The sequence below is a fragment of the Scyliorhinus torazame genome, chromosome 6 (assembly GCF_047496885.1).
Source record: "Scyliorhinus torazame isolate Kashiwa2021f chromosome 6, sScyTor2.1, whole genome shotgun sequence".
In the NCBI taxonomy this organism is placed as follows: domain Eukaryota; kingdom Metazoa; phylum Chordata; class Chondrichthyes; order Carcharhiniformes; family Scyliorhinidae; genus Scyliorhinus; species Scyliorhinus torazame.
In genome coordinates this window covers 45,701,320-45,728,316 of record NC_092712.1, presented here as the reverse complement: position 1 = coordinate 45,728,316, position 26,997 = coordinate 45,701,320, and the positions used below count along the sequence as shown (strand labels likewise).

General features: G+C 45.4%; 2 protein-coding genes across 5 annotated transcripts in view; one reads left to right on the top strand and one right to left on the bottom strand.

The window, feature by feature from the left end:
• galnt11 (UDP-N-acetyl-alpha-D-galactosamine:polypeptide N-acetylgalactosaminyltransferase 11 (GalNAc-T11)) overlaps nucleotides 1-1,030 on the bottom strand; it is a 375,834-nt gene extending 374,804 nt beyond the window's left edge. The window contains exon 1 of one of the 2 annotated variants that reach the window (XM_072508170.1): nucleotides 959-1,030. The gene's annotated coding sequence lies outside the window, so the exon portion shown is untranslated. The remainder of the gene's footprint in view (nucleotides 1-958) is intronic. The other variant, XM_072508174.1, reaches the window with a different exon arrangement.
• Nucleotides 509-26,302, top strand: LOC140424776 (THAP domain-containing protein 2-like). 3 transcript variants are annotated; one of them, XR_011947686.1, is made up of 4 exons: nucleotides 509-650; nucleotides 6,438-6,630; nucleotides 8,254-9,581; nucleotides 21,304-26,302. XR_011947686.1 is itself a non-coding variant. In XM_072508176.1 (3 exons), exons 1-3 carry the CDS (start codon nucleotides 580-582, stop codon nucleotides 8,656-8,658), a joined length of 669 nt encoding a protein of 222 aa, XP_072364277.1. In that variant the 5' UTR covers nucleotides 509-579; the 3' UTR covers nucleotides 8,659-10,325. The 3 variants fall into 3 exon arrangements, 1 of the variants encoding a protein (XP_072364277.1); XR_011947687.1 differs by lacking the exon at nucleotides 21,304-26,302 and adding an exon at nucleotides 9,688-10,324; XM_072508176.1 differs by lacking the exon at nucleotides 21,304-26,302 and having other exon boundaries at nucleotides 8,254-10,325.
• The last annotated feature ends 695 nt before the right edge of the window (nucleotides 26,303-26,997 follow it).

The following is a 26,997-nucleotide window of genomic DNA, read 5'->3' as shown; positions in this document are numbered from 1 at the left end:
AGGTTGTTTTTTTGAAAGCAAGGAGCTGGCTTGCTGACATCAACATCTCGCCTGGATTCCGAAGACACGTCGGCAGGGATGCAAGTGACGAGTTGCATAGTGAACATCGGGCGGACTATTTATCTCCACATCAGGGCTATTTATGCTCCACAAACTTAACTCCGGGAGCGGTTTTAAATTTAGCGCTGCCTGCAATTCTCTTCCCTCTCCCCCCCCCCCCATCCATCCCATTTATTCGCAGTGGAGATGGAGATAAAATTGATATTACAATAAATGAATATTTAAAGTTCCTCCCACTCGAGGGGCGGGACAGGAGACGTCTCTTTCGACGCCGAGCCCTGATACGCTAATACCTTCCCCTCTCTCCCCCCCCTTTGCCTGCCCTGCCCCTCAGGAGCAAACTACTCACCACATCTGCCATCTTAGTAAAGGAGGAGGGGGCAGGTTTTTTTTTTTTGGGGGGGGGGAAGGGAAAATAGCTCAAGGAATTGTTCATAGTTTACCATTATTTTTTTTAAGGGGGGGGGGTGAGGAAGGAGGAGAGACAGCGGATGGTGCCGGAAAGCAAATATCAATAAAATGCCAACCAGCTGCGCGGCCTTCGGATGCACGGCGGTGTACAGGAAAAACACCAACACCAGCTTCCACAGGTAGGTGAAGGGCGAGTGACCAAGAAACGTGGAGTCTCGGTTTAATCAGCCTGCGTTAGTGAGGAGATGGGCCAGTCCTCCCCACCCCACCCCTCCTCCTGAAGGTTAAGCCAGGCCTGCGGCCTGTTTCAGCCGAGCAGCGGCGGCTGTTCCCATGGCACCCGCCGCGGCCTAACGGCTCCCGGGGGGGCGTCGTGGAGGGGGTTTATTTTTCTTTCCACCCTCCTCCCCTTCTTTTTATTCGTAACGAGTTTTAATATCGTGCGAGCTGCCGCCCGATCTCCTTTGCCCTGTCGTGCGGCGCCTACCTGCGGTCAGGGGGATTGAAGTCTGCCGCTGGCCTGCCGAATGCGGCATATTAATTTTTTTTTTGTCGCTTCCCAATATGGGGGAGGGGAGTGGGGGAGGGCAGCAGCCGGAAGTGCGGACCTCGGCACGCGCGAGCCCGCCCGCTCACTCCACAGTGGGATCACTTCCGGTAGGCCGAGGCGCGCCTCTGGCTCTGGCCCCGCCCCCTGTGCTCTTCCCCCGCCCCCTGTACTCTTCCCCCTATCCCACTTCCGGCCCCGCACCCCGTACTCTTTCCCCCTCCACCTCACTTCCGATCCCGCCCCGTGCTCTTCCCCCTCTACCCAACATCCGGCCCCGCCCCCTGTACTCAAGCCCTCAGGCCCCTCCCCCTTTCTTCCCCGCCCCCCCAGCTCCAGGCCCCGGTCTCGCCATTCTCCTTGTCCCAGTTGCTGAGGGCTGTCACACTGGTGCTGCTGGGTGCTTGGCTTCTCATCAGTTCCGAGAAAACGCTGCAGGAACGACATTCACTTCGATGGCAACGAAGTGGTATAGCTACAGCAGCATCTTGTGTACATGTAGCTATAGCAACGACATTCACCTATTGCAAACCCAGAGCAAAGACTCGCAATTATAGAGCATTGTATCGCGATAGCAATCATTTTCACTTCCATAGGAACTCACCAAGGCTCTTTGGGCAGCGCCGCTGATACCATCCAGAAAGACCGCATCAGATACCTGAGCACCCCACCACCTGGAGGTTCACCTCCAAGTCACTCACCACCCTGACTTGGAAATATAGCGCTGTTCCTTCACTGTTGCTGGGGTGGCATCCTGGAACTCCTTCCCTAACAGCACAGTGGATGGACCTACACCCCTGGGACTGCAGCGGTTCAAGAAGGCAACTCACCAACACCGGCTCAAGGGCTGGGCAATAAACACTTGTCTAGGTTAGGTGGGGTTATGGGGATAGGGTGGAGGTGTGGTATTAAGTAGGGTGCTCTTTCCAAGGGCTGGTGCAGAATTGATGGGCTGAATGGCCTCCTGCACTGTAAATTCTATGAGGTAGCAAAGCCCAAATCCAGCAAATGAATAAATTAATATAATAATCATATGCATTTATATAGCTATAGCAGAGACTTGCATTTATTTATCAACAGCAAAGATTTGCAATTATGGAGCATGGACTTGCATTTCTACAACTTGTTTTTATATGGACACGGCTAAAACTTGCATTTCAATCTCGCAGCCCAAAAAAAAGAACATTAATAGCAGGGGTGACTAAAAGCTTGGTCAAAGAGAGAGGTCGTAAAGAGGAGGGAGATAGAGGCTAAGCGTGGCCACACAACAGCCTGAAAGATATTACGCAGGCCTTGTTCTGTTAGAAATAACTGGGGAAAAACAGGTGCTCAAAACAACTAAATTTTCAAGTCAACACTGGTGATGGGTCAGCAAAACTGAGTGCAGGATAGCACTCGTAAAGCAAAGTACCAGAAGTGCTGAAGTCTATGGGGGATGGAATGGTGACCAGGAGGGCCTTGGAATATGTGAGCCTGGAGGTGACAAAAGAATGGGTTAGGGTTGCAGCAGGAGATAGTTTGAAGCACAGTACAACAGAAATGGGCGACACGAGGTTAAACTTTTAAACTGAAGTGGATAAACAAGGTTAAACTTTTATAATGTAGTGGATAATGTATCAGAAACTCAGTTTACAGTTAAATGAGATTAATATTTTACAGTTCTATCAAATTCCACCACGCACCTTTTTGAATGAGAAAATTTCCACTATTTTGAAGGCAACAAATTTATTGCTGCCAGCTAGGACGTAATGGGGTGAATGGGTGCGGTTGTATTTGCTAAGCAATATTGCCAAATTAATTCTGGAAGTTACGACTCAAACCTAGAATCAGAAAGGTTGCACATAAGTTGTGTCTGTGAAGGAGCATCCAGTACTATTCCCCTCCCTTTTCCCCATAGTCCTCTAAATGTGTCTTTTTCAGATAATCATCCTTTGAAAGCCTCTGTTAATTCTGCTTCCTTCACATTCTCGGGCAGCATATTCCAGATCCTAACCACTCGCCACATGAAAGTTTTCCTTCATGTTGCCATTGCTTCTTTTGCCAATGACCTTAAAATTGTGCCTCTGATTCTCGATTCTTCCAACAATGGGTACAATTTCTCCCTATCTGCTCTGTCCATTTCATTCATGATTTTGAACATATCGATCAAATCTCCCCACAACCTTTATCTCCAAGGATAAAATAACTTTCTCCAATTTTTCCAAGTAATTAAAGCTCCCTATCCCTGGAGCCATTCTCCAGAATCTTATCTGCACCCTCTCTAATGCCTTCGTAAGCTTCCTAAATTGTGGTACCCAGAATTGTGGACACAATATTCCGATTGCCACTAAACCCTTGTTTTGTACAGGTTGCACCTAACTGCCTTGCTTTTGTTAGCCACGCCTGTTGATAAAACCCTGGGTGCAGTATGCTTTATTAACCGTGTTCTCAACCTTCAAGGACCTATGCACATATAAACCAGGTCCCTCTGCTCCTGCACCAGCTATAGAATTGTAGCCTTTATTTTCTGTGGTTTCTCTGCATTCTTCCAACCAAAATGAATCACTTCTCTGCACTAAATATGATCTGCCTCTTGTAGCTCCGTTCCAACAAACCAACTATGTCTTTTTGAGGTTTTACAATGTCGGCCTCCTGTCGTAATACTTCCAATTTTCATGTCATCTGCAAATTTTGAAATTGTGCCCTGTACACCAAAGATCTAATATATTATTAATACATATTTGAAATAGGAATATGAAATATGTGAAATAGAATATATGAAATAGAAATATGGGCGGCACAGTGTTGCTTCACGGCGCCAGGGACCCGGGTTTGATTCCCGGCTTGGGTCAATGTCTGTGTGAAGTCTGCACATTCTATCCGTGTCAATGTGGATTTCCTCCGGGAGCTCCGGTTTTCTCCCACAAGTCCCGAAAGACGTGCTTGTTAGGTGAATTGGACATTCTGAATTCTCCTTCAGTGTACCTGAACAGGCGCCTTATTGTGAAAACTAAGGGATTTCACAGTAATTTCATTGCAGTATTAATGTAAGCCTACTTGTGACACTAATAAAGATTACAATTAGAATGGGTCCAAACACTGACCCCGGGGAACTATAAATCTTCCTCCAGTCTCAAAAACAACTATTCGCCAATATTCTCTGTTTCCTGTCGCTCAACCAATTTGATATCAATGTTGCTCCTGTCCCTTTTATTCCATGAGCTCTACCTTTGCTCACAAGTCTGTTGTGTGGCACCTTATCAAATATCTTTTGGAAGCCGATGTGCACCACATCAACAGCATTACCCTCACCAACCCTCCATGTCACCTCATCAATTAAAAACTCAAGCAAGTTAGTTAAACACAAATTGCCACTAAAACCCATGCTGGTTTTCCTTAATTAACTTGCGTTTGCCCAATTAACTATTCATTTTGTCCCTGATTATAATTCCTAAAAGCTTTCTCGCCACCAAGATTAACCTGGCAGGCCTGTAGTTTCTGGGCTTATTGTTACGTTGGCTGTGAACAGGTTTGTGACATTTGCAATTCACCAGTCCTCTGGCACCGCCCTGAGTATGAGGAAAATTGGAAAATAATGGTCAGTGCCTCTGCAACTTCCACTGTCACTTTCCACATTAACATTCGATGCATCTCATCGCATCAGCTTTAAGTGCAGACAGCTATCCAATACTTCCTCCTTATCATTTTAAACCCTTCTGAGTGTTTGGATTATCTCATCTTTCACTGTGACGAGGGCAGCATCTTCTTCCTTGGTAAAGACAAATCACAATATTATTTAGTACCTGAGTCAGACCTCCGACTCCATGCGTAAATACCCCTTTTGGTCGCTCGTTGCCCCCACTACTCCTCTTACCACCCTTCCACTATGTTAACAACCAGTCTCTTCTCATACTATCTCTTTGCTTCTCTTATTAGCTTTTTCAATTCTCCTATGAACCTTCTACATTCAGTCTGGTTCTCAATTGTATTAGTCACCCAAGTCTGTTATAAGCACATAATTTCAGCCTCACCTTCACCTCTATCTCTTAAGTTAACCCGGGGACTCTGATCTGTTTGCCCCAGCTTTCCCCTTCGTAGGAATATACGTTGACTGTACTGGGACTCTGTCTTCCCGAACGGCAGCCCTTTGTTGAGTTACAGGTTTGCCTACCAACCTTTGATTCCAAATTTTCTGGGCCAGATCCATTGGCTTTCCCCCAGTTAATTATTTATATTCTGGATTGCTCCTTGTCCTTTTCCATAACCAACCTAAACTTTATCATAAAATGATCGTGATAAAGTCTCGCATGTCTGCCTGTGACAGTGTAAAGGACATCACGGAGAGGGTGCAGAATATTCCGCAGAAGGGGCGGGAGTGAGTCAGAAGTTGTCACACACATTGGCGCCAATGACATGGAAAGGACAGGCATCGTCGAGGTCAGAATTTCAGGATCGAAGGTGGAGGTTAATAAGTAGCACTTCAACGCTAGTGATCTTTGCAGCCAGAGTAGAAATAGGAAGACAACGTGGCTGAAGTGTGGTGATGGAGGGAGAGCCTCTTGGGGCATTGGCACCAGTTCTGGGGCAGAAAGCAGCTAACGAAAATAAATGGTTTTGCACCTCAACAGGATTGGGGCCAAATCCCTTGCAGAAAGGTTCACTAGTGTGGTTGGGCAGGGTTTAAACTAATTTTCAGGGGGAGGTGGGCATATAGAAGTAGAAAAGAGGAATAAGATACAAAAAGTTAGGATACTAGGCAGTGCTAGAGAAGGCATCAATTCCATATTAGATGAATGAAAGACTAAAGGTTTTGGCAGCAGGTCTCTTCGGCAATGTTCAAGTCCTGTACTACCAAGCGTTTTTTTTTTAAAGAGCTATCCAATTAATTCCACTCCTAGTTCTTTCGCCCCAAAACCCTGAAAGCATTTCCTCTTCAATTCACCTGTTGAAAGCTACTACTGAACCTGTGTCTACAAAAGTGCATTCCAGGCAGCAATTTGCTGGGTTTCTCAAAAATAAATGGATCTGCTCATTTCCACTCCTTTTTCTTTGATAATTACTTTAAACCTGTGCTCTCTGTGTACCGAGCGTCCCACCAGCAGAAACAGTGGGTGGGATTCTTTGGTCCCCCAGCCGTGTGTGTCTCACCAACGTGCCATTCGCTGGCGGCGGGATTCCATTTTCCCGCCGCTTGTCAATGGGATTTCCCATCGTAGCCGCCCCACGTCGCCAGGAAACGCGGGGGGGGGGGGGGCACTGCCAGTGGGAACAGTGAATTGCAACGGCCGGAGGATTCCGGTCACTTTCTCCATCTTTACTCTTCTCCAAATCCTTCATAATTTGGAAGGAATCATACTTTTAGAATGTTTACAAGTTTACAGATCTGCAGATCAGAGAAAGATCACCTGTTTTCCATTCGTCTTTTCTTCTGATTTTTAAGGTTTCCCTCTAACCCTCGGAGACGGACGGAGTGGATACGGCTTGTGCGACGTGAAAACTTCAAGCCGAGCAAACACACCTTCCTTTGTTCAAAACATTTTGAGCAAACGTGCTTTGACCGGACAGGACAAACCAGGCGCCTGAGAGAAGACGCTGTGCCTACAATATTCGACTTTCCACAACAGATGCAGAACGTAAGACCAAGGATCTTGCTAACATTAAGCTGTAAAGATCACGTGGCGGTCGTTAACATAACCTAAGAAATAGGAGCAGGAGATGACCGTGCGGCCTGCCGCGCCTGCTCCACCATTCAGTATGACCTTCAACTTCAATTCCATTTTCCTGCCTGCTCCCCATATCCCATTTATTCCCTGGGGAATACCTCAGCCTTCAATATATTCAATGAAGAAGCATCCACAACCCTTCGGGGTATACAATTCCAACCATTCACACTCCTTTGGGTGAAGAATCTTCTCCTTGTGTCAGTCCCAAAATTACCATCCTGAGACTGTCCTGTGTTCTAGATTCCCCAACCAGGAGAAATAGCCTCTCAGTTTCGACCATTTCAAGTCTTTTCACAGTCTTGTATGTTACAGTGAGCTCGCCTCTCATTCTTCTGAACCCTAGAAAATATATAGACCCAGTTTACTCACCCTCTGAGGTATATGGGGCTGGATTTCCATCAGGTCGGCACCCCGCCCCCCCCCCCAATTTTCGTTAGTGTGGGAGAAGGGTGCAGGCAGTGAGGCTGCACTCCTGGCCTAGCCAGCCCCTCACACCCTCCATGCTAACTCATAGCACTTCTATGTCTATTCACTGAGAGCCAATGTAACCTATAGCAACAATGGCATCTGTGGAAAAGCTTTAAAAAAACAGCATTCATAATTTCCTTAAAACGTATCATCATTATAAACCTATAACCTATAAAAGTGTCAATCGACCATACTTTTAAAGTATCAATAGAAGAAACTACAAGCAGATGATGCTTCTCTATCTTGTGTATAATGCTTAATGAGGCTTTGCTGAGAGACCAGACACCGATTAGTCTGTTGAAACAGGTGCACAGAAGGGAAAACATAGCTTGATTGACGGCTTTTTCTCTTAGATCCATTCTGTCAATTGCACAATGTTTAGTTACGCCCTCACCTCCTTGTTGCCCGCCCCATCTTCCTTGCTGCTTCCTTTTGTGCCCCTATCCCTGTGGCTCCCTGCCACTCCCCTTTCTCTCGGCCTCCTTGTTGCTCCTCTCTCTTTTTCAGTGTATCTCTCCTTGTCTCCACCTTCCCATCCCACCTTCCCTCTGCCTGCATCAACTCGGTGGCTCTCAGCTTCCCTGTTGCACACCCTTCTGCCTCACTATGGCCTCTGACCCCCCCCCCACCCCGGTCTCTCCGTCTCCCGGTCACCCCTACCATGACTAAATAGCACATTCTTCTCATAAGCCAGTAACTGGATATGATTGGGGTAAGAAAGAGGAAAAAGATAATGTCTATGGGGAATTCATCTCAAACACTCTTCAAAATTCAAAATTGGAGGTACCCTTCAATGGGCATTTGTGTTTAATTGCCAAGATCTGAGCCATGGCCTAGGGTTGCCAGTCAGGGGACGGGAATTGTCCTCAGTACACCTTGGTAGAGAAAGGAAAATCAGCTGGGGTTCCTGCTCCCTATACACTGTCCATATAAAGTGCCTATAAGTGCATGTAGAATAAGCATGGGATTGGACTTGACTGCAGCTAATCTCACACCATAAATAGCCTTTCAACACTGCCTAACATAACACTAAATTTGTGCGTATGTGTGTGCTTGTATTTACAGAAATTAGTATCCCGGAAAACCCCCCTGACCTCGGCGGGTATCAGCAGTAACCAGCAGGCCCCGTCCAAGTCTAGCACTAGCACTAGTACTACCACGAGCACGACTAGCACTAGCACCAGTACTCGCACTTGTGCCACCAGCAGCACGGAGGTTTTCCAAGAACATAGCTACTGTTTGGCTAATCCTGTCGTGGCCAAGAGGAAGGTATTCCAGCTGCAAGATGAAGTGGACTACCTCAGGCAACAAATAAGGATCAGCAGGCAGAGGGAACGTCGAGTGGTGAAGAAATGGAGGGGGATCAGCAACCTGCTCGAAGAGCTGAAAGAGAAAAACCTTTTGCCTCGTGGCAAAGGAGCGGAGCTTGTTCAGTCCATCTTGACTGATGAATCATTTAAAGGCAGATGAGCTCACCAGACTTTCACTAGTGCGAGGGGGCAGTGACCAGACAAGGCAGTTTGGCTTCGCTTCACTGTCCACTTATTTTGACCCGAAGGCACAGGAGCGAAGATTTTTGAACAGCCCTTTTTATTTTACCAAACTCTGGATACTATTGGTTTATTGGTTGTTGTTTGCTTCAGCAGTCAATATAAAAACATTCATGAGTGATGCACGTTGCATTTGTAGCCTTGAACTGTAACCAGGTGGTGCAGCTGTTGTTGTACGGGACACCGATGTATGATTTAGTGACAATAGACGATCTGCTTGCGAAACATGGCCAGGTTAGGTACTTTCTCTATCATGGCTTGATAGAAAATGACGGCCAATTCACTTGAGCAGTGCCATGACTATGTGTTATTCAGTGGCTCCTGACAAATTGCGAGCCAACTATGTGCCTTGACTCCAGATTCAGAAAGACAGCTCCTCTGAAACACGGGAAGGGTTTTTAGAATTTGAATTTAACCAACCATCCACCATGGTGAGATTCAAACCTGGAACCCCGGAGCCTTGCTCGAGGTTTGTGGTTTATCAATTCGGTGACCGATGCCACTAAGCCACAGGAGGAAGCCACCATAACATTTTTGCTTCCCCTACCCATTGCCCTCTCTGCGATTTCTAATTAGTGCTCAAGATTGGACAGTTTTATACTATGTACTTGCACACACCACAAGCTGGATTGAGACTGCACCTGATCCATTTGATACAGGCTTTTTACAGCCAGCAGTAAGTGATAGGAGGAGAAACGTTTATCCGACTAATTGAATAGAATATCATCACTAATAGGTGCTGACCAGAAAATCAGACTCCTGTGTCTTTGCAGATGTCGCAAGCATCTACACCTGCAACATGAGGAACCCAAACAGATGCAGTCTTCAGAACCGACTGTGGTGGTAGGTCATTATCAACTGATAAATGATTTTTTTTTTTTAAGTGACAAAGTATTTTGAATTTCAGGAAATCTATTCAGAATACATTAAGTGCTTGTGCAACCAACAGGGCCAGCCAACCAGGCGATGTGCAATCAGCAGACTAGAAAAACAGCTCCTGCCAGCACAAGATAAATGCACAGACCTCAACTTCATTTTTGTTAGCCCTCCTGTGGGACTGGAGGAGCTCCCGCCCAGATGATGTATTGCCTTTCATTGAGCAATAGGGGTTATTGGCAAGTCGAATGTCTTCTAATATCTATTGATACTTTATGTATTTGATTAAGAACTCTTCAGTTGTAAGTCAGACCAGTTCTTGTAATTGCCCAGCTGCCAAAGCAAATGACTAGCAGCAACCACCTCACCCCCACCCCAAACACTATTTCCAGGTCAGATGTGGGGAATCCGACCAAGGTGCCAATCTCTATCCAGGTACCAGCTCTGAAAGTGCAGGGTGCGGAATGCTGACCAATTTATGGTTTCCGAGCGATGCAATTCAATTGCCTGCTAACAATTACAGCCTATGGTCAATTCTGCAGAATGCCCACTTGAATGAAACCTGAAGGAGGAAATTGCATTCCATGGACTTGTACCCCAGCAATGATTCAAGAAAATATAGTTGGCAGAGAAAAGAAAGGGAAATAAAAATATATATAAAAACCTTGAGTGGCCAAGGGGATTTTTTTTTTTTTTTAGATTAAGTTAAAACGAACCATGTATTAAAGTAAGATATTGTGTCACCCTTTCTTTACAAACCAACTCCTCTCATTTTTCTTTCCCACCTGCTAAACTAGCTTTCAGCTAAATTCTTACATATGTATGTATCCAAACCATCTTGAATTATACATTTTCAAATGTAAGCATTCGGGGAAGAATGAACTAAGCAATTCTTGCACCTTGGCAGCATGGGGTTGGGGGGTAGGGTGGAGGTGGTTTCAGCTAAACTAAGATGCCTGGGGATGGGAATCTATGCAAGGAGTCAGAAAAAGAGGGAGCAAGGACATAAACAAAAGGTAGAAAAGGGAATAAGAAAAGTGATAGGTGGAGAAACCAACGTCAAAATTCAAACAGGGCAAAAGAGAAAAATATTGGGAGCAAGGCAAACTTAAAGGCTCTGCCTTAATGCACGCAGAATTTGCAATAAAGTGGATGAACTAATCGTGCAGATAGATATAAATAGGTATGATATGGGGTAGCACGGTGGCGTAGTGGGTTAGCGCTGCTGCCTCACGGCGCCAAGGTCCCAGGTTCAATCCTGGCTCTGGGTCACTGTCAGTGTGAAGTTTGCACATTCTCCCCGTGTTTGTGTGGGTTTCACCCCACAACCCAAAGATGTGCAGGCTAAGTGGATTAGTCACGCCAAATTGCCATTTAATTAGAAAAAATGAATTGGGTACTCTTTTAAAAAAAAAAAAAAAAAAAATTTTAATTGGGTTACGGAGACATGGCTGCAGGATGACCAGGGATGCAAACTGAATGTCCCAGGGTTTTCAGTACTTAGGAAGGACAGACATAAGACCATAAGACATGGGAGCAGAAGTAAGGCCCATCAGGTCCACTCCACCATTCAATCATGGCTGATTTCAACTCCATTTACCCGCTCTCTCTCCATAGCCCTTAATTCCTCGAGAAATCAAGAATTTATCAACTTCTGTCTTAAAGACACTCAACGTCCCGGATTCCACCGCCCTCTGTGGCAATGAATTCCACAGATCCACCACTCTCTGGCTGAAGAAATTTCTCCTCATCTCTGTTCTAAAATGACTCCCTTTTATTCTAAGGCTGTGCCCCCGGGTCCTAGTCTCCCCTGCTAATGGAAACAACTTCCCTACGTCCACCCTATCTAAGCCATTCATTATCTTGTAAGTTTCTATTAGATCTCCCCTCAACCTCCTAAACTCCAATGAATATAATCCCAGGATCCTCAGACGTTCATCGTATGTTAGGCCTACCATTCCTGGGATCATCCGTGTGAATCTCCGCTGGACCCGCTCCAGTGCCAGTATGTCCTTCCTGAGATGTGGGGCCCAAAATTTCTCACAGTATTCTAAATGGGGCCTAACTCGTGCTTTATAAAGCTTCAGAAGTACATCCCTGCTTTTATATTCCAAGCCTCTTGAGATAAATGACAACATTGCATTTGCTTTCTTAATTACGGACTCAACCTGCAAGTTTACCTTTGGAGAATCCTGGACTAGAACTCCCAAGTCCCTTTGCACTTCAGCATTATGAATTTTGTCACCGTTTAGAAAATAGTCCATGCCTCTATTCTTTTTTCCAAAGTGCAAGACCTCGCACTTTCCCACGTTGAATTTCATCAGCCATTTCTTGGACCACTCTCCTAAACTGTCTTAATCTTTCTGCAGCCTCCCCACCTCCTCAATACTACCTGCCCCTCCACCTATCTTTGTATCATCGGGAAACCTAGCCAGAATGCCCCCAGTCCCGTCATCTAGATCATTAATATATAAAGAGAACAGCTGTGGCCCCAACACTGAACCCTGCGGGACACCACTCGTCACCGGTTGCCATTCCGAAAAAGAACCTTTTATCCCAACTCTCTGCCTTCTGCCTGACAGCCAATCGTCAATCCATGTTAGTACCTTGCCTCGAATACCATGGGCCCTTATTTTACTCAGCAGTCTCCCGTGAGGCACCTTATCAAAGGCCTTTTGGAAGTCAAGATAGATAACATCCATTGGCTCTCCTTGGTCTAACCTATTTGTTATCTCTTCAAAGAACACTAACAGGTTTGTCAGGCAAGACCTCCCCTTACTAAATCCATGCTGACTTGTTCTAATCCGACCTGCACTTCCAAGAATTTAGAAATCTCATCCTTAACGATGGATTTTAGAATCTTGCCAACAACCAAGGTTAGGCTAATGGCCTATAATTTTCTATCTTTTTTCTTGTTCCCTTCTTGAACAGGGGGGTTACAACAGCGATTTTCCAATCCTCTGGGACTTTCCCTGACTCCAGTGACTTTTGAAAGATCATAACTAACGCCTCCACTATTTCTTCAGCTATCTCCTTTAGAACTCTAGGATGTAGCCCATCTGGGCCCAGAGATTTATCAATTTTTAGATCTCTTAGTTTCTCTAGCACTTTCTCCTTTGTGATGGCTACCATATTCAACTCTGCCCCCTGACTCTCCTAAATTGTTGGGATATTACTCATGTCTTCTACTGTGAAGACTGACGCAAAGTACTTATTTAGTTCCTCAGCAATTTCCTTGTCTCCCATCACTAGATTACCAGCGTCATTTTGGAGCGGCCCAATGTCTACTTTTGCCTCCCGTTTGTTTTTATTGTATTTAAAGAAACTTTTACTATTATTCCTAATGTTACTGGCTAGCCTACCTTCGTATTTGATCCTCTCTTTCGTTATTTCTCTCTTTGTTATCTCTTTTGCTTTGATGCATTCCCTGCCTTCCTTTGTCAGCCATGGCTGCCTAATCCCCCCTCTGATAACCTTTCTTTTCTTTGGGATGAACCTCTGTACTGTGTCCTCAATTACTCCTAGAAACTCCTGCCATTGCTGTTCTACTATCTTTCCCACTAGGCTCTGCTCCCAGTCGATTTTCATCAGTTCCTCCCTCATGCCCCTGTAGTTACCTTTATTTAACTGTAACACCTTTACATCTCTGATTCTACCTTCTTTCTTTCACATTGCAGACTGAATTCTACCATATTATGATCACTGCCTCCTAAGTGTTCCCTTACTTTAAGATCTTTTATCAAGTCTGGCTCATTACATAACACTTAGTCCAGAATGGCCTGTTCCCTCGTGGGCTCCATCACAAGCTGTTCCAAAAAGCCCTCCTGTAAACATTCAATGAATTCCCTTTCTTTGGGTCCACTGACAACATTATTTACCCAGTCCACCTGCATATTTAAGTCCCCCAGGATCACTGTGACCTTGCCTTTCAGACATGCCCTTTCTATTTTGTGGTGCATTTTGTGCCCCTGGTCCTGACCACTGTTAGGAGGCCTGTACATAACTCCCATTATGGTTTTTTTGCCTTTGTGGTTCCTCAACTCTACCCACACAGACTCCACATCATCTGACCCTATGTCGTTTAGTGCTATTGATTTAATTTCATTCCTAATTAACAAGGCATCCCCGCCCCCTCTGCCCACCTCTCTCTTTTCGATAGGTTGTGAATTCCTGGATGTTTAAATGCCAGTCCTGAACCCCCTGCAACCACGATTCTGTGATGCCTACCACATCATACCTGCCAGTCACAATCTGGGCCACAAGCTCATCTACCTTGTTCCGTACACTGCGCGCAATTAAAGATAGCACCTTTAATTCTCTATTGACCGTCCCTTTTTGTTTTCTTAGTGTGGTGGACCTTGGTTTACTGAGCCTTTCCATACACTGTGTCATATTTTGTGAGATGGGGACTATCGTAACCTCTCCTGAGTTCTGTCTTTTCGTGCTTTTTTGTATTCTTAAGCAGCTACGCTTCCCACTGATTACTTCCCTCTTGGTTCCCTGACTTTCTCTTCCACCCCCCAATCTCTCATTTAAAGTCATATTGACCATCCTATTTACTCTTTTCGCCAGTACACTGGTCCCAGCTCGGTTCAGGTGGAGACCATCCCAACGGTATAGGTCCCCCCTGTCCCAAAATTGATGCCAGTGTCCCATGAAAAGGAACCCCTCTTTCCCACACCACTCTTTCAGCCACGTGTTAACTACCCTTATTCTTGCCTCCCTATGCAAATTTGCACGTGGCTCGGGCAGTAATCCGGAGATTATGACCCTTGAATCCTAGCTCTTTATAATCTCTCAACAGGTCCTCTTTCCTAGACTTGCCTATGTTGTTGGTACCGACATGGACCACAACAACTGGATCCTCCCCCTCCCTCTCCAGTATTCTTTCAAGCCGGTCAGAGATGTCCCGCACCCTAGCACCGGGCAGGCCACATACCATGCGGGACTCTTTATCCTGCTCACAAAGGATACTATCTATCCCCCTGATAATAGAATCCCCTACAACTACAACTTGCCTATTTACTCCCTCCCCTTGAATGGCCTGCTGAACCATGGTGCCTTGGTCAGCTGACTCATCCTTTCTGCAGCCCTGTTCGCCATCCACACAGGGAGCAAGTGCCTTGTACCTGTTGGACAGGGTCAAGGGCTGAGGCTCCTGTGTTCCTGACTGCTGGTTCCCTTTACCTGCCTGACTTGCAGTCACACCTTGCAGTCCCTGGCCACTGGCAGGATTTAAACTACTTACTCTGACAGGTGTGACTGCCTCCTGAAACACAGTGTCCAGGTAAGTCTCCCCCTCCCTTATGTGCCTCAGTGTTTGAAGCTCAGACTCCAGCTCATCATCTCTGAGCCGGAGCTGTTCGAGCAGCCAACACTTACTGCAGATGTGGTCGCTGCAGCTCGCAATGGGATCTGCCAGCTCCCACATCAAGCAGCTCAAGCACATCACCTGACCAGCCAGCTCTAATTAATTAATTAGTTTAATTTAAGTTTACGAGTTTAGCTGTGTTTTTTTAAAATTTGGGGCAGATTTGCTATCAACCAATCAGATCACAGCTTCCCTCTGACGTCACTTTTGGTTAAAAAAAAGTGGGAAACAGGAAGTTACCGTTAGGTTTTTATACTCACACAGAGACTGCTCCTCCTCCGAACGGCTCCCGAAACTAGACCTGAAGAAAGAGAGAGAAAAAAACAGTAGGGAAAAAGCACCTTCTCCCACTCTGCACCGAATTACCAAGTTTCAAATTCCCCACTCTGGATGTGTCTCACTCACTCGGGCTGTGTCTCTTTGACCTGCGCAACGCTTACTGAGTGCGCTTTCTGTCTGTCTTCTATACAGACTTCAGGATGACATGAAAGAAAAGGTGGTGGCGTGGCACTGCTGGTTAAAGAGGAAAGTGATGAGAAAGGATATTAGCTCTGACAATGTGGAGTCTGTGTGGGTAGAGTTGAGAAATACTAAGGGGCACAAAACATTAGCGGGTGTCATATAAACCCCCAAACTGCAGTGGTGATGTAGGGAATTGTAGTAAGAAGCCTTACAACACCAGGTTAAAGTCCAACAGGTTTGTTTCGAACACTAGCTTTCGGAGCACTGCTCCTTCCTCGGGTGAATGAACAGGTATGTTCCAGAAACATATATACAGACAAATTCAAAGATGCAAGAAAATGCAGAGAATACGATGTAGGGAAGATCTCTACTGCCTCCCGAAAATATACAAGGCCAACACACCAGGCCAATTATCTCATGTAGGGAATGGCATTAAACACAAAATTAGAGTTGCATGTAATAAGGTGACCATGGGTGATTTTAATCTTCACATAGAATGGGCAAATCAAATTAGCCACAATGCCATAGAGGAGGAATTTCTGGAATGTATATGAGATAGTTTTCATGACCAATATGCGGAGGAACCAACTAGAGAGCAGGCCATCTTAGACTGGGTACTGTGTAATAAGAAGGGAATCATTGCCAATCTGGCTGTCTGAGACCCCTTGGGGATGAGCGACCATAACATGATAGAATGTTTTATCAAGATGGTGAGTGAAATAGTTGATTCGGAGACTAGGGTGCTGAATCATAGTAAAGGAAACTATGGGCAGCATGGTGGCGCAGTGGGCTAGCCCTGCTGCCTCACGATGCCGTGGTCCCAGGTTCGATCCCGGCTCTTGGTCACTGTCCGTGTGGAGTTTGCAAATTCTCCCCGTGTTTGCATGGGTTTGCCCCCACGACCCAAAGATGTGCAGGCTAGGTGGATTGACCACGCTAAATTGCCCCTTAATTGGAAAAATGAATTGTGTACTCTAAAAACATTTTAAAAGGAAAGGAAACTATGAAGATATGAGGCGTGAGTTGGCCTTGATAGATTGGGGAAAGTTACTGAAAGGGATGACAATGGAAAATGGCAAACATTCAAGGAATGCATGGGGGAACTGCAGCAACTGTTCATTCCTGTCTGGCACAAAAGCAAAATGGGTAAGAGGGCCAATCCATGGCTCACAAAGGAAATTAGAAATTGTATCCGATCCAAGGAAGAAGCATACAGATTGGCCAAGAAAAATAATAGGCCTGAGGTTTGGGAGCAGTTTAGAATTCAGCAAAGAAGGTCCAAGGGATTGATTAAGAAGGGGAAAATACAGTACAAAAGTAAGCTTGCAGGAAACATTAAGACTAACACTAAGAATTTCTATAGATATGTGAAGAGAAAGAGATTGGTAAAGACAAATGTATGCCCCCTACAGACAGAAACAGGGGAATGCATAATAAAGGACAAAGAAAAGGCTGAGCAATTGAACACATACTTTGGTTCTGTCTTCACAAAAGAGGACACAAATCAGGGGTACCACAGGGATCGGTGCTGGGACCCCATCTATTCACAATATATATAAATGATTTGGGTGAGGGAATAAAATGTAACATCTCAAAGTTTGCAGATGATACCAAATTGGGTGGGAGGGTGAACTGTGAAGAGGATGCAGAGATCCCACAGCCTGATCAGGGCGAGTGGGCAAATCAATGCAGATGCAGTATAATTTGGATACGTGTCAGGTTATTCACTTTGGAAGCAAAAACAGGAAGGCAGATTACTACCTGAATGGTTGTAAATTGGGAGAGGGGAGTGTGCAGCGGGACCCGGGCATCCTTGTGCACCAGTCACTGAAGATAAGCATGCAGGTGCAGCAGGCAGTAAAGAAGGCTAATGGTATGTTGGCCTTCATTGCGAGAGGTTTCGAGTACAGAAGCAGGGATGTGTTCCTGCAGTTATACAGGGCCTTGGTGAGGCCACATCTAGAATCTTATGTGCAGTTTTGGTCTCCTTTTCTGAGGAAGGGTGTTCTTGCTCTTGAGGGAGTGCAGCAAAGGTTTATCAGACTGATTCCAGGAATGACGGGACTGTCATATGAGGAGAGATTGACTCGGTTGGGATTGTTCTCGCTGGAGTTCAGAAGAATAAGGGGGGATCTCATAGAGACTTATAAAATTCTAACAGGACTAGACAGGGTAGATGCAGGGAGGATGTTCCCGATGGTGGGTGTGTCCAGAACCAGGGGTCACAGTCTGAGGATTGAGAGTAAACCATTTCGGACAGAGATGAGGAGACATTTCTTCACACAAAGAGTGGTGAGCCCGTGGAATTCATTACCACAGAAAGTAGTTGATGCTAAATCATTTAATATATTCAAGAGTCAGCTAGATATAGCACTTGGGGAGAATGGGATCAAAGGCTATGGGAGAAAGCAGGATTAGGCTATTGAGTTGGATGGTCAGCCAAATCGTGATGAATGGTGGAGCAGGCTCGAAGGGTCAAGGGGCTTATCATCTATGTGTCTGTTTCTGATGGCGACAGCTCCAGTTGCCACTCCTATTGCTTGGGAGTCAGCAGGACTCCATTAGTCACACACAGAGTTATTAATCATCCGGATGTGGGCCACGCTGTCCTAAGCTTCCATCATTGCTCCCCCCACAGCCCCTGCCCTGTCATCCTTAATTGAACAGCGAGCATGGAGGTGGCCCATTAATTGGCCTTATCCAGCAAAATACAGCTGGCAGGAATGCTAGAACGTCAAGCAGGACAGGACCAGAAATTGGTCCCAATGTCAGCTTCCCAACACTCACGGGTGCGATTTACCGGCCGTGTTTCATCAGAAGCAGGAGGGGACCCGGCCGGTAGATCCAATGTGAGGCCTCTTTCAGGCCTTGCGAGATCTCACAAAACGTCGCAAACTGGATCCCGACCACAATGTTAAACCTTTCTTTTCCCCCTTCCCACACCCTCCTTTTACAACAAATGTCTTCAACATCTTTAATGAAGCAATATTATTATTGTTGATCTCACTTTCCCTGTCTTGCTGCTGACATCAATTACGAGGCATATTCTGAAGTGACTGTGCCTTGAACAGTAGAAACCATGGGCGAAATTCTCCGGAAACGGCGCGATGTCCGCCGACTGGCGCCCAAAACGGCGCAAATCAGACGGGCATCGCGCCGCCCCAAAGGTGCGGAATGCTCCGCATCTTTGGGGGCCGAGCCCCAACATTGAGGGGCTAGGTCGGCGGCGGATGAATTTCCGCCCCGCCAGCTGATTGAAAAGGCCTTTGGTGCCCCGCCAGCTGGCGCGGAAATGACATATCCGGGCGGCGCATGCGCGGGAGCATCAGCGGCCGCTGACAGCTTCCCGCGCATGCGCTGTGGAGAGAGTCTCTTCTGCCTCCGCCATGGTGGACCCTGCGGGGGACGGAGAATCTCGCCCCATAACTTATTACACCCGGCCAATCCTGGCAAGCCACATTTCGGCAGATTTCTGTTTGTACCACTTCCTGTGGGCTTCAGAGCAACTCTTAGGCCAAGGAAAACGGTGGAGTGGTGGTAATGCCTCGTATCCAGAGGCCCAGGCTAATGCTCTGGGGACACGGGTTAAAATCCCATCACAGCAGCTGATGGAATTTAAACTCAATTAAAACTTGTCTCTGTATGGGCAACCATGGAACAATCGATGTCAAAACCCATCTGGTTCACTAATGTCCTTTAGGGAGGGAAATCTGCTGCTCATTCTGGCCAGGCCTGCACCTGACTCCAGACACACAGCAATGTGGTTGACTTTTAAGCATTCCCAGAAATGTTGTAGCAATTAGGAACGGGCAACCTCGCCACATTCCATGAAATAATGTTTTTTTAGAGTTTTCAGTCACATTGCAGTTGTGTGCAGTTGAGCAGCCTGTCTTTCCCCACCACTTCTCTGAGGTGCACTTAAATGACTGCCCTCTAGCATATTTCAGCATAGTACCAGCCACTCTGCTTACACCGTCACCTCTACCATTGGTCCAGCCCTGTTCATCAACGCCTTGGTGATGTTTTGGAGTCACATTCTATTTACACGCTGACTACGCCCAGTTTTCACTCCAAAACTATCCCTGTTCATTTCTCATCTAAAACAAAACTCTGCATCCCAGCTACTATATCCCTTTCTCGAGCTGCTTGCTGAGGTTAAACCGGGGCCATTGTCCTCCCTGAGCTGAAGTTCAAACCCCATTTCCTAGCCTTCACCAAACCCCCACCACCCAAACTGTTGCCATTTCCACCTCTCTAATTAATGTTCCCTGTCTCTATCTCTCCTTCAACCAGCCAAAACTCTCACCCCCCCCCCCAACCTGATGCCGAACATTCCCAACAAAAGGCCTGAGTTCCACGCTGCACAAACTCCCAAATCATCCTAAACTTCACCAACCACAACCTGTAAGACCTGTTCGTCGACTACCTGTTTTTACCAGTTTTCAGTGATTTGTCCTCTCCTAAAGTATTGATTTTCAAAGTCACCCTGATATCTCTTCTCGCAACATCAGAAGGCAGCTCAAATAATTCCCTTCACCCATATCTTCCCCCACATTTTCTCTTACTTGGTATCGCTTCACCTCACCCTGCCCTTCCCAACCACTCAGCCCACTCTATTTTGTGAAATACCCTTTGGTCATCTTTAAATGTGAAATTTGCTAAAATACAATAATCCTTGACCAAGTCCTCCTTAGTAAAATCATTTATAACTGCACCACCTTTCCCCCCCTCCTCCCCTTGCCAACAAGGGGGAAAAAACACACGGAAACAGGGGTGTCAGTGCATGAATTAAGGAGTGAGAATTCCCCTTAAAATTTGGAAGGGATAAGTGAAATAGTGGTCCCAAGATTAGGCCCCCTCTTCCTCACTCCCCCACCACACCACTACCACAACAGGCAAGAGAAGCTTGGCAACTGGTATCAAAAATTTTAAATCCTGAAATGCCTTCCCAACACACCACATATGTGCATATTTTCTTTTTAGGTCGTAGCTTTTGAGCTATGCATGTTCCATCTTGCCATTAGCATGTTTGGTTCAGGCTCCCCACACATGGGATCCTAAGTTTAAACTTAATTAATCAAAATTTAAGAACTAATTGACATGTTTCCCAGGGCACGGGGAACCTGAACAAAAGAGAGGCAAAAGAAGCTGCCAGCTCCCTCAGCTCAGTGCTTTTTAGAGCACTCCTTGTGGGCCGAGAGGAACAGAGGGTCCTCATTCTTCCAAGACCACTCCAGGAAGCTCTCCTTAATTGCTAGCCCACCCCAACCTAGCTCTGATGGCAAGCCCCAATCTCTTCATTCTGATATTGCCAAGCTCTGTGCGCCCATCCCACCATGACCACCGTCATAATTCAGTGTCTGCTGTCCTCAGCTCCCGGTTCCGCTGGCTGGCTTTTCTGCCCGGCAACCAATCAATTTGGCCAGCTGCAGAGCTGGAAACACAAGAAGGAAATCTTAAATGAGATCCTGCCATTTTAGACACATTACTGCCCTCCCCTGTTCTCTCCCCTTAAATATCGGAGCTATTATTTATTTGATCGGGCACTTAACAAGGGGGTATAAACTTTATATCAGTACCAGGAGCACAACAGAGATCAGAAGGGTCTTTCACACGCCTGGTTATTCGAATCTGGAATTCATTACCACAGTGGCTGTTGAAATCAGATCCCTTGTGACATTTAAGAAGGAATTAGATAAACATTTGGAGAGAAGGAGCTTGAAAATGGGATTAGAACAAAGGATTCCCATATAGATCGGCTGTGTGACCATTATTCTTTTTGCAAGGACATGAAGTTTATTGATGCATTTAGATTGAAAAATTGTATTTGATTTTCACTTATGCTACCAATTTCAGGGTGTTGCTCAGAAATCCATAAAGCTCCCCAGACCTACAAGAGAGCCTGGCAAACGGAAGGGTTGTGACTACTACAGCTTATCACCATTTCCAGAAACGCAGTGGCGTCTTCCTCTTACGTCTAACCTGCAGTTTATTGTACCTGCTGTAAATACGAGGTGTGTTGCAGAAGAAAAAGAAGGAAATATGTTTGGTACAGGCCATGCATAACATCCTACGAATTCTAAACAGTGAGGAGAGCCGATGCAGACTCGATTGGCCGAATGGCCTACTTCTGCACTGTAACGTCTATGATTCTATGTGTCAGCAAAACCACAAGTGCGCATAGGTGTGGGCGGGTGGAGGGAAGGGAGGGATGAAGGTATTGTCTATGAACAATTTTAAAGCCTATTCCTGTTTTGTTGTTCGCCTGCTATGTATATTGCAGCATCATTGGATCATTGGTTGTACAAACTATTTTTAAGTTGTCCGGATGGCTGAATAAACAAACTAGTAAGTAGAGGAGCTATTCAGACCACAGAAGTCCTGGGTTCAATCGCCTGTCAGTGCTGAGTTATCTAAGTCTCAAAGGAGACAGGAACAATTAAAGTTGCCCTCGATACCCTTGAGTTAGAGGCAAATCGACCAGGGTTGCTGCTTTTGCTCCAGCCACCACCACAGGCAGAGCACATGAGCGAACATTGGGCGAGGGCGGCGTTCACCTTTGATACCCTCTCACCTGTTGCAAATTCAGTTGAATAACAGTCGCCACCAGGCGGTTTTCCTACATTTAGAACCATAGGATTCCCACAGTGTAGAAGGAGGCCATTCGGCCCATTGTGTCTTACCGACCCTCTGACAAAGCACCCTACCTAGGCCCGCTCCCCCGCCCTATCCCCGTAACCCCACCTAACCTGTATGTCCCTGAACACTAAGCAGCAATTTAGCGTGGCTAATCCACCTGACCTGCACATCTTTGGACTGTGGGAGGAAACCGGAGCACCCGGAGGAAACCCACGCACACACGGGGAGAACGTGCAAACTCCACACAGACAGTCACCCGAGGCTGGATTCGAACTCGGGTCCCTGGCGCTGTGAGGCAGCAGTGCTAACCACTCTGCCAAGAGGGTAGAATCCTTCCAGTTCATCCTGTAGGTAGTTTTAAGAGAAGCCTGGGAACAGGTGAACTGCCTTGTAAATCAAATGGAAGACTGTACAGAAAGCTCTGGGAATCTAGCAAAAGGGGAGATAGAAAGAGGATAACGTTTATTCAATGCCATGGCAACCCTGGAGATTAATGGGTCCAGGAACAAAGAACCAGGAGTAGCCCCTCGAGCTTGTTCTGACGTTATCTTATCTCCATCTATCTGCCTTAATTCCATACCTAACAAAGTACTATCATTCTCAGGTTTTAAATTTTAATTTGACCACACCCACCCACCTCAACAGTTTTTTAGGGGAGAGAATTTCCAATTTCTACTATTGTTTGTGCAGAGATAATACAGGCTCATCACGAGCCAGTTTGATGCACTTAATCCAATTTCAGCACCTATTCCAAATGAAATGAAAAAATTGAAAATGAAATGAAAATCACTTATTGTCACAAGTAGGCTTCAAATTAAGTTACTGTGAAAAGCCCCTAGTCGCCACATTCCGGCGCTTGTACGGGAATTGAACCGTGCTGCGGGCCTGCCTTGGTCTGCTTTAAAAAGCCAGCTCTTTAGCCCTGTGCTAAACCAGCCCCTTCACTGTGAAGTAAAAGAAAATGACCATTTAACTCAGTTTCGATCATGCCCAGAGTCATCTTTGATCTGTCTGGCTCAGTTGCTTACCAGGAACAGAAAGAATCCTAAAGCAGAAGAAGATAGCAGAAATGGAAGATAATGAAAAAAATAGGGGCTGGTTTAGCACACTGCGCTAAATCACTGGCTTTTAAAGCAGACATGTGGCGACCAGGGGCTTTTTACAGTAATTTCATTTGAAGCCTACTTGTGATAATAAGCAATTTTCATTTCATTTTCAAAAAAAAGAAAGTTGACGTTGAAATGTAAATAAGAATAATGTAAGACAATACTAATTGAAACCTTTTTAAATGAAGTTGGTAGAATCAGGCTTATACTGCAGAACATGTGACATAAAAAACTCCTTTTGTACTGGAAAAATCAGGAGAAAAGTGACAAATATGGAGTAATAATGACCACTAATTCAGTTGGAGGTTTCACATGATGTTAAAAAACTTCAACAAATGTCAACTAATTATCAAAATGTCATGATGTTTTCAGTTTAGGGGATCATTTGCTACCTTGTACATTATAAGAACATAAAAATTAGGAGCAGTAGTCGGCCATCTGACCCTCGAGCCTGCTCCGCCATTCAATGAGATCATGGCTGATCTTTTTTGGACTCAGCTCCATTTCCGGCCCGAACACCATAACCTGTAATCCCTTTATCCTTCAAATAACGATCTATCTTTATCTTAAAAACATTTAATGAAGGAGCCTCAACTGCTTCATTGGGCAAGGAATTCCATAGATTCACAACCATTTAGGTCAAGAAGTTCCTCCTAAACTCAGTCCTAAATCTACTTCCCCTTATTTTGAGGCTATGCCCCGTAGTTCTGCTTTCACCCGATAGTGGAAACAACCTGCCCGCATCTATCCTATCTATTCCCTTCATAATTTGATATGTTTCTATAAGATCCCCCCTCATCCTTCTAAATTCCAACGAGTACAGTCCCAGTCTACTCAACCTCTCCTCGTAATTCAACCCCTTCAGCTCTGGGATTAACCTAGTGAATCTCCACTGCACACCCTCCAGCGCCAGTATGTCCTTTCTCAGGTAAGGAGACCAAAACTGAACACAATACTCCAGGTGTGGCCTCACTAACACCTTATACAATTGCAGCATAACCTCCCTAGTCTTAAACTCCATCCCTCTAGCAATGAAGGACAAAATTCCATTTGCCTTCTTAATCACCTGTTGCACCTGTAAACCAACATTTTGCAACTCATGCACTAGCACACCCAGGTCTCTCTGCACAACGGCATGTTTAATATTTTATCATTTAAATAATAATCTCTTTTGCTATTATTCCTACCAAAATGGATAACCTCACATTTGTCAACATTGTATTCCATCTGCCAGACCCTAGCCCATTCACTTAGCCTATCCAAATCCCTCTGCAGACTTCCGGTATCCTCTGCACTTTTTGCTTTACCACTCATCTAAGTGTCGTCTGCAAACTTGGACACATTGTACTTGGTCCCCAACTCCAAATCATCAATGTAAATTGTGAACAATTGTGGGCCAACACTGAACCCTGAGGGACACCACTAGCTACTAATTGCCAACCAGAGAAACACCCATTAATCCCCACTCTTTGCTTTCTATTAATTAACAAATCCTCTGTCCATGCTACTACTTTACACTTAATGCCATGCATCTTTATCTTATGCAGCAATCTTTTGTGTGGCACCTTGTCAAAAGCTTTCTGGAAATCCAGATATCCCACATCCATTGGCTCCCCGTTATCTACCGCACTGGTAATGCCCTCAAAAAATTCCACTAAATTAGTTAGGCACGACCTGCCCTTTATGAACCCCTGCTGCATCTACCCAATGGGACAATTTCCATCCAGATGCCTCGCTATTTCTTCCTTGATGATAGATTCCAGCACCTTCCCTACTGCCGAAGTTAAGCTAACTGGCCTATAATTACCCGCTTTCTGCCTACCTCCTTTTTTAAACAGTGGTGTCACGTTTGCTAATTTCCAATCCGCCGGGACCACCCCAGAGTCCAGTGAATTTTGGTAAATTATCACTAGTGCATTTGCAATTTCCCTAGCCATCTCTTTTAGAACTCTGGGATGCATTCCATCAGGGCCAGGAGACTTGTCTACCTTTAGCCCCATTAGCTTGCCCATCACTACCTCCTTAGTGATAACAATCATCTCAAGGTCCTCAGCTGTCATAGCCTCATTTCCATCAGTCACTGGCATGTTGCCTATTTTACGATTTTCCTTTATATTGATACACTGAGACTATAGTTGAGACTTCATTGCTACCTGCAACTATATTCCTTTAGATTATGTGAAGCTCACGCCAGTCAACCTGTCCAACACAACTTATTCTATATGACCTATGAAATGATGGTGTATGCGTACATAACAAAATCATTGCATTTAATGTGTATCAATTTAAATTTTGACTGCCTTTCGCACAGACTGTACAAATGCATAGATATATTTTCAAATCAGCTCTGCCAAAATCTGTATTTTGCTGTTCTCAATCCTACTTATTCTGCATTACCCCTTCTGCTTCACAACAACCCCCCCCCCCCACCCCCCACTTCACTATTGGTAGACAGGCGTCAGCCACTCTGGAAAACCCTCCCTAACCTCACGTTCCCCATCCCAATCGCCTTAAGAAAGAAATGTTTTCAGAATCCATCCTTTGCCAAGCTTTTGGTCACCCCTTTCAAAGCTCTGGCTCACTGTCTGATCTCCCAAAGCTGAGGGGAGTGTGGGTTGGTGGTGGGGGTGGGGCCGCGGAAGGTGGTTAGATGGTATTGACACCACTCTGTGACAGAGTGTTATCCTCCCATGTGCTGCTGCGCTGCACATCGAAAGAAAATGCTTTAGTAGAGAGAAATAAAAGTCTCTAATAAATCGAACACTACACTTAATAGGTGTAAACGCTTCAATAGGGCAGCCCTCAGTTTGACAGATATGGTTACCTGTGCCACAAGCCTGTGAACTGCTATCGACTGTGATGATTGTGAGGGCCCTATTACTTTATGCAAGCAGCTAACTGTTCAAGGAAACCGCGTGAACTTAAAATGGAGAACAAAGGTGGGCGACAAATAGTATGTGTGTTCCTTTGGGTATGACGATTGGCAACTATACATGCTTTGTAGATTCTGGCATTGGATTTAATATAAATTATATTTTGTTTCTTCATCATTGATGTTCAGAGCACTGTGTACCATTGTGACAAATTCAATAAAAAAAGTACTTTTTTCAACAACAAAAAAGATAGAATATGTTCCTTTAGATTGTTAGGTCTGTGTGCCAGGACTTGTGTATATACTTTGGCTTATTTTGTGGTTGCTGTCACTCCTGAGCCAAGAAAGTTAATTGTTTGTGTCCCAAACACAACAACTGCATGAGTACGATGAAAAGGCACAGAGTAATCCAGCCAAAAATCTCTTCCCACGCCTGGTCCAGCCCAATCTAAAAGTATTTGTTATTTTTACCAAGGGCAATGTTGCAAGTAAATTCAGTTTTGACTTGGCGCAGTATTAATAGCACACGCCCAACTGACATCCATCCAGCCTGCAGATGAAGTGATGTGTTTGATGAGGATCTAGCAGAAACTACAATCCATGGAGCTCTCCTGCTGGCTGCCAGTTGTTCTGGCTCACACAGGAGGGGATCGCTCTTCAACAAACAAAGTGACATTTGTGCTGTTTTATTGGGATAGATTTCAGGCACCTTACTTCCTGAAATAATCTCTGTCCTGGCACTGTGAAGACTGAAAATCACAACCGCGATGACCTCCCCCCGACCTCACAGTGGGACCTCCCAGTGAATTAAAGATTCTGTTTCAGATTCCTTACTGGCACAGTTCTCAAGTCTCAACCCAGGAATGACTCAGCATATTCCATTTGGCCCATCATTACTGTACTGTCTGGTAGAGCTTCCCACCTCATATTCTA

Coding starts and splice junctions, on each gene's coding strand:
- LOC140424776 (XM_072508176.1), top strand. CDS start 580: ATGCCAACCAGCTGCGCGGCCTTCGGATGCACGGCGGTGTACAGGAAA. Junction 651..6,437: donor ACCAACACCAGCTTCCACAG/GTAGGTGAAGGG, acceptor CTGATTTTTAAG/GTTTCCCTCTAACCCTCGGA. Junction 6,631..8,253: donor TTCCACAACAGATGCAGAAC/GTAAGACCAAGG, acceptor TTGTATTTACAG/AAATTAGTATCCCGGAAAAC.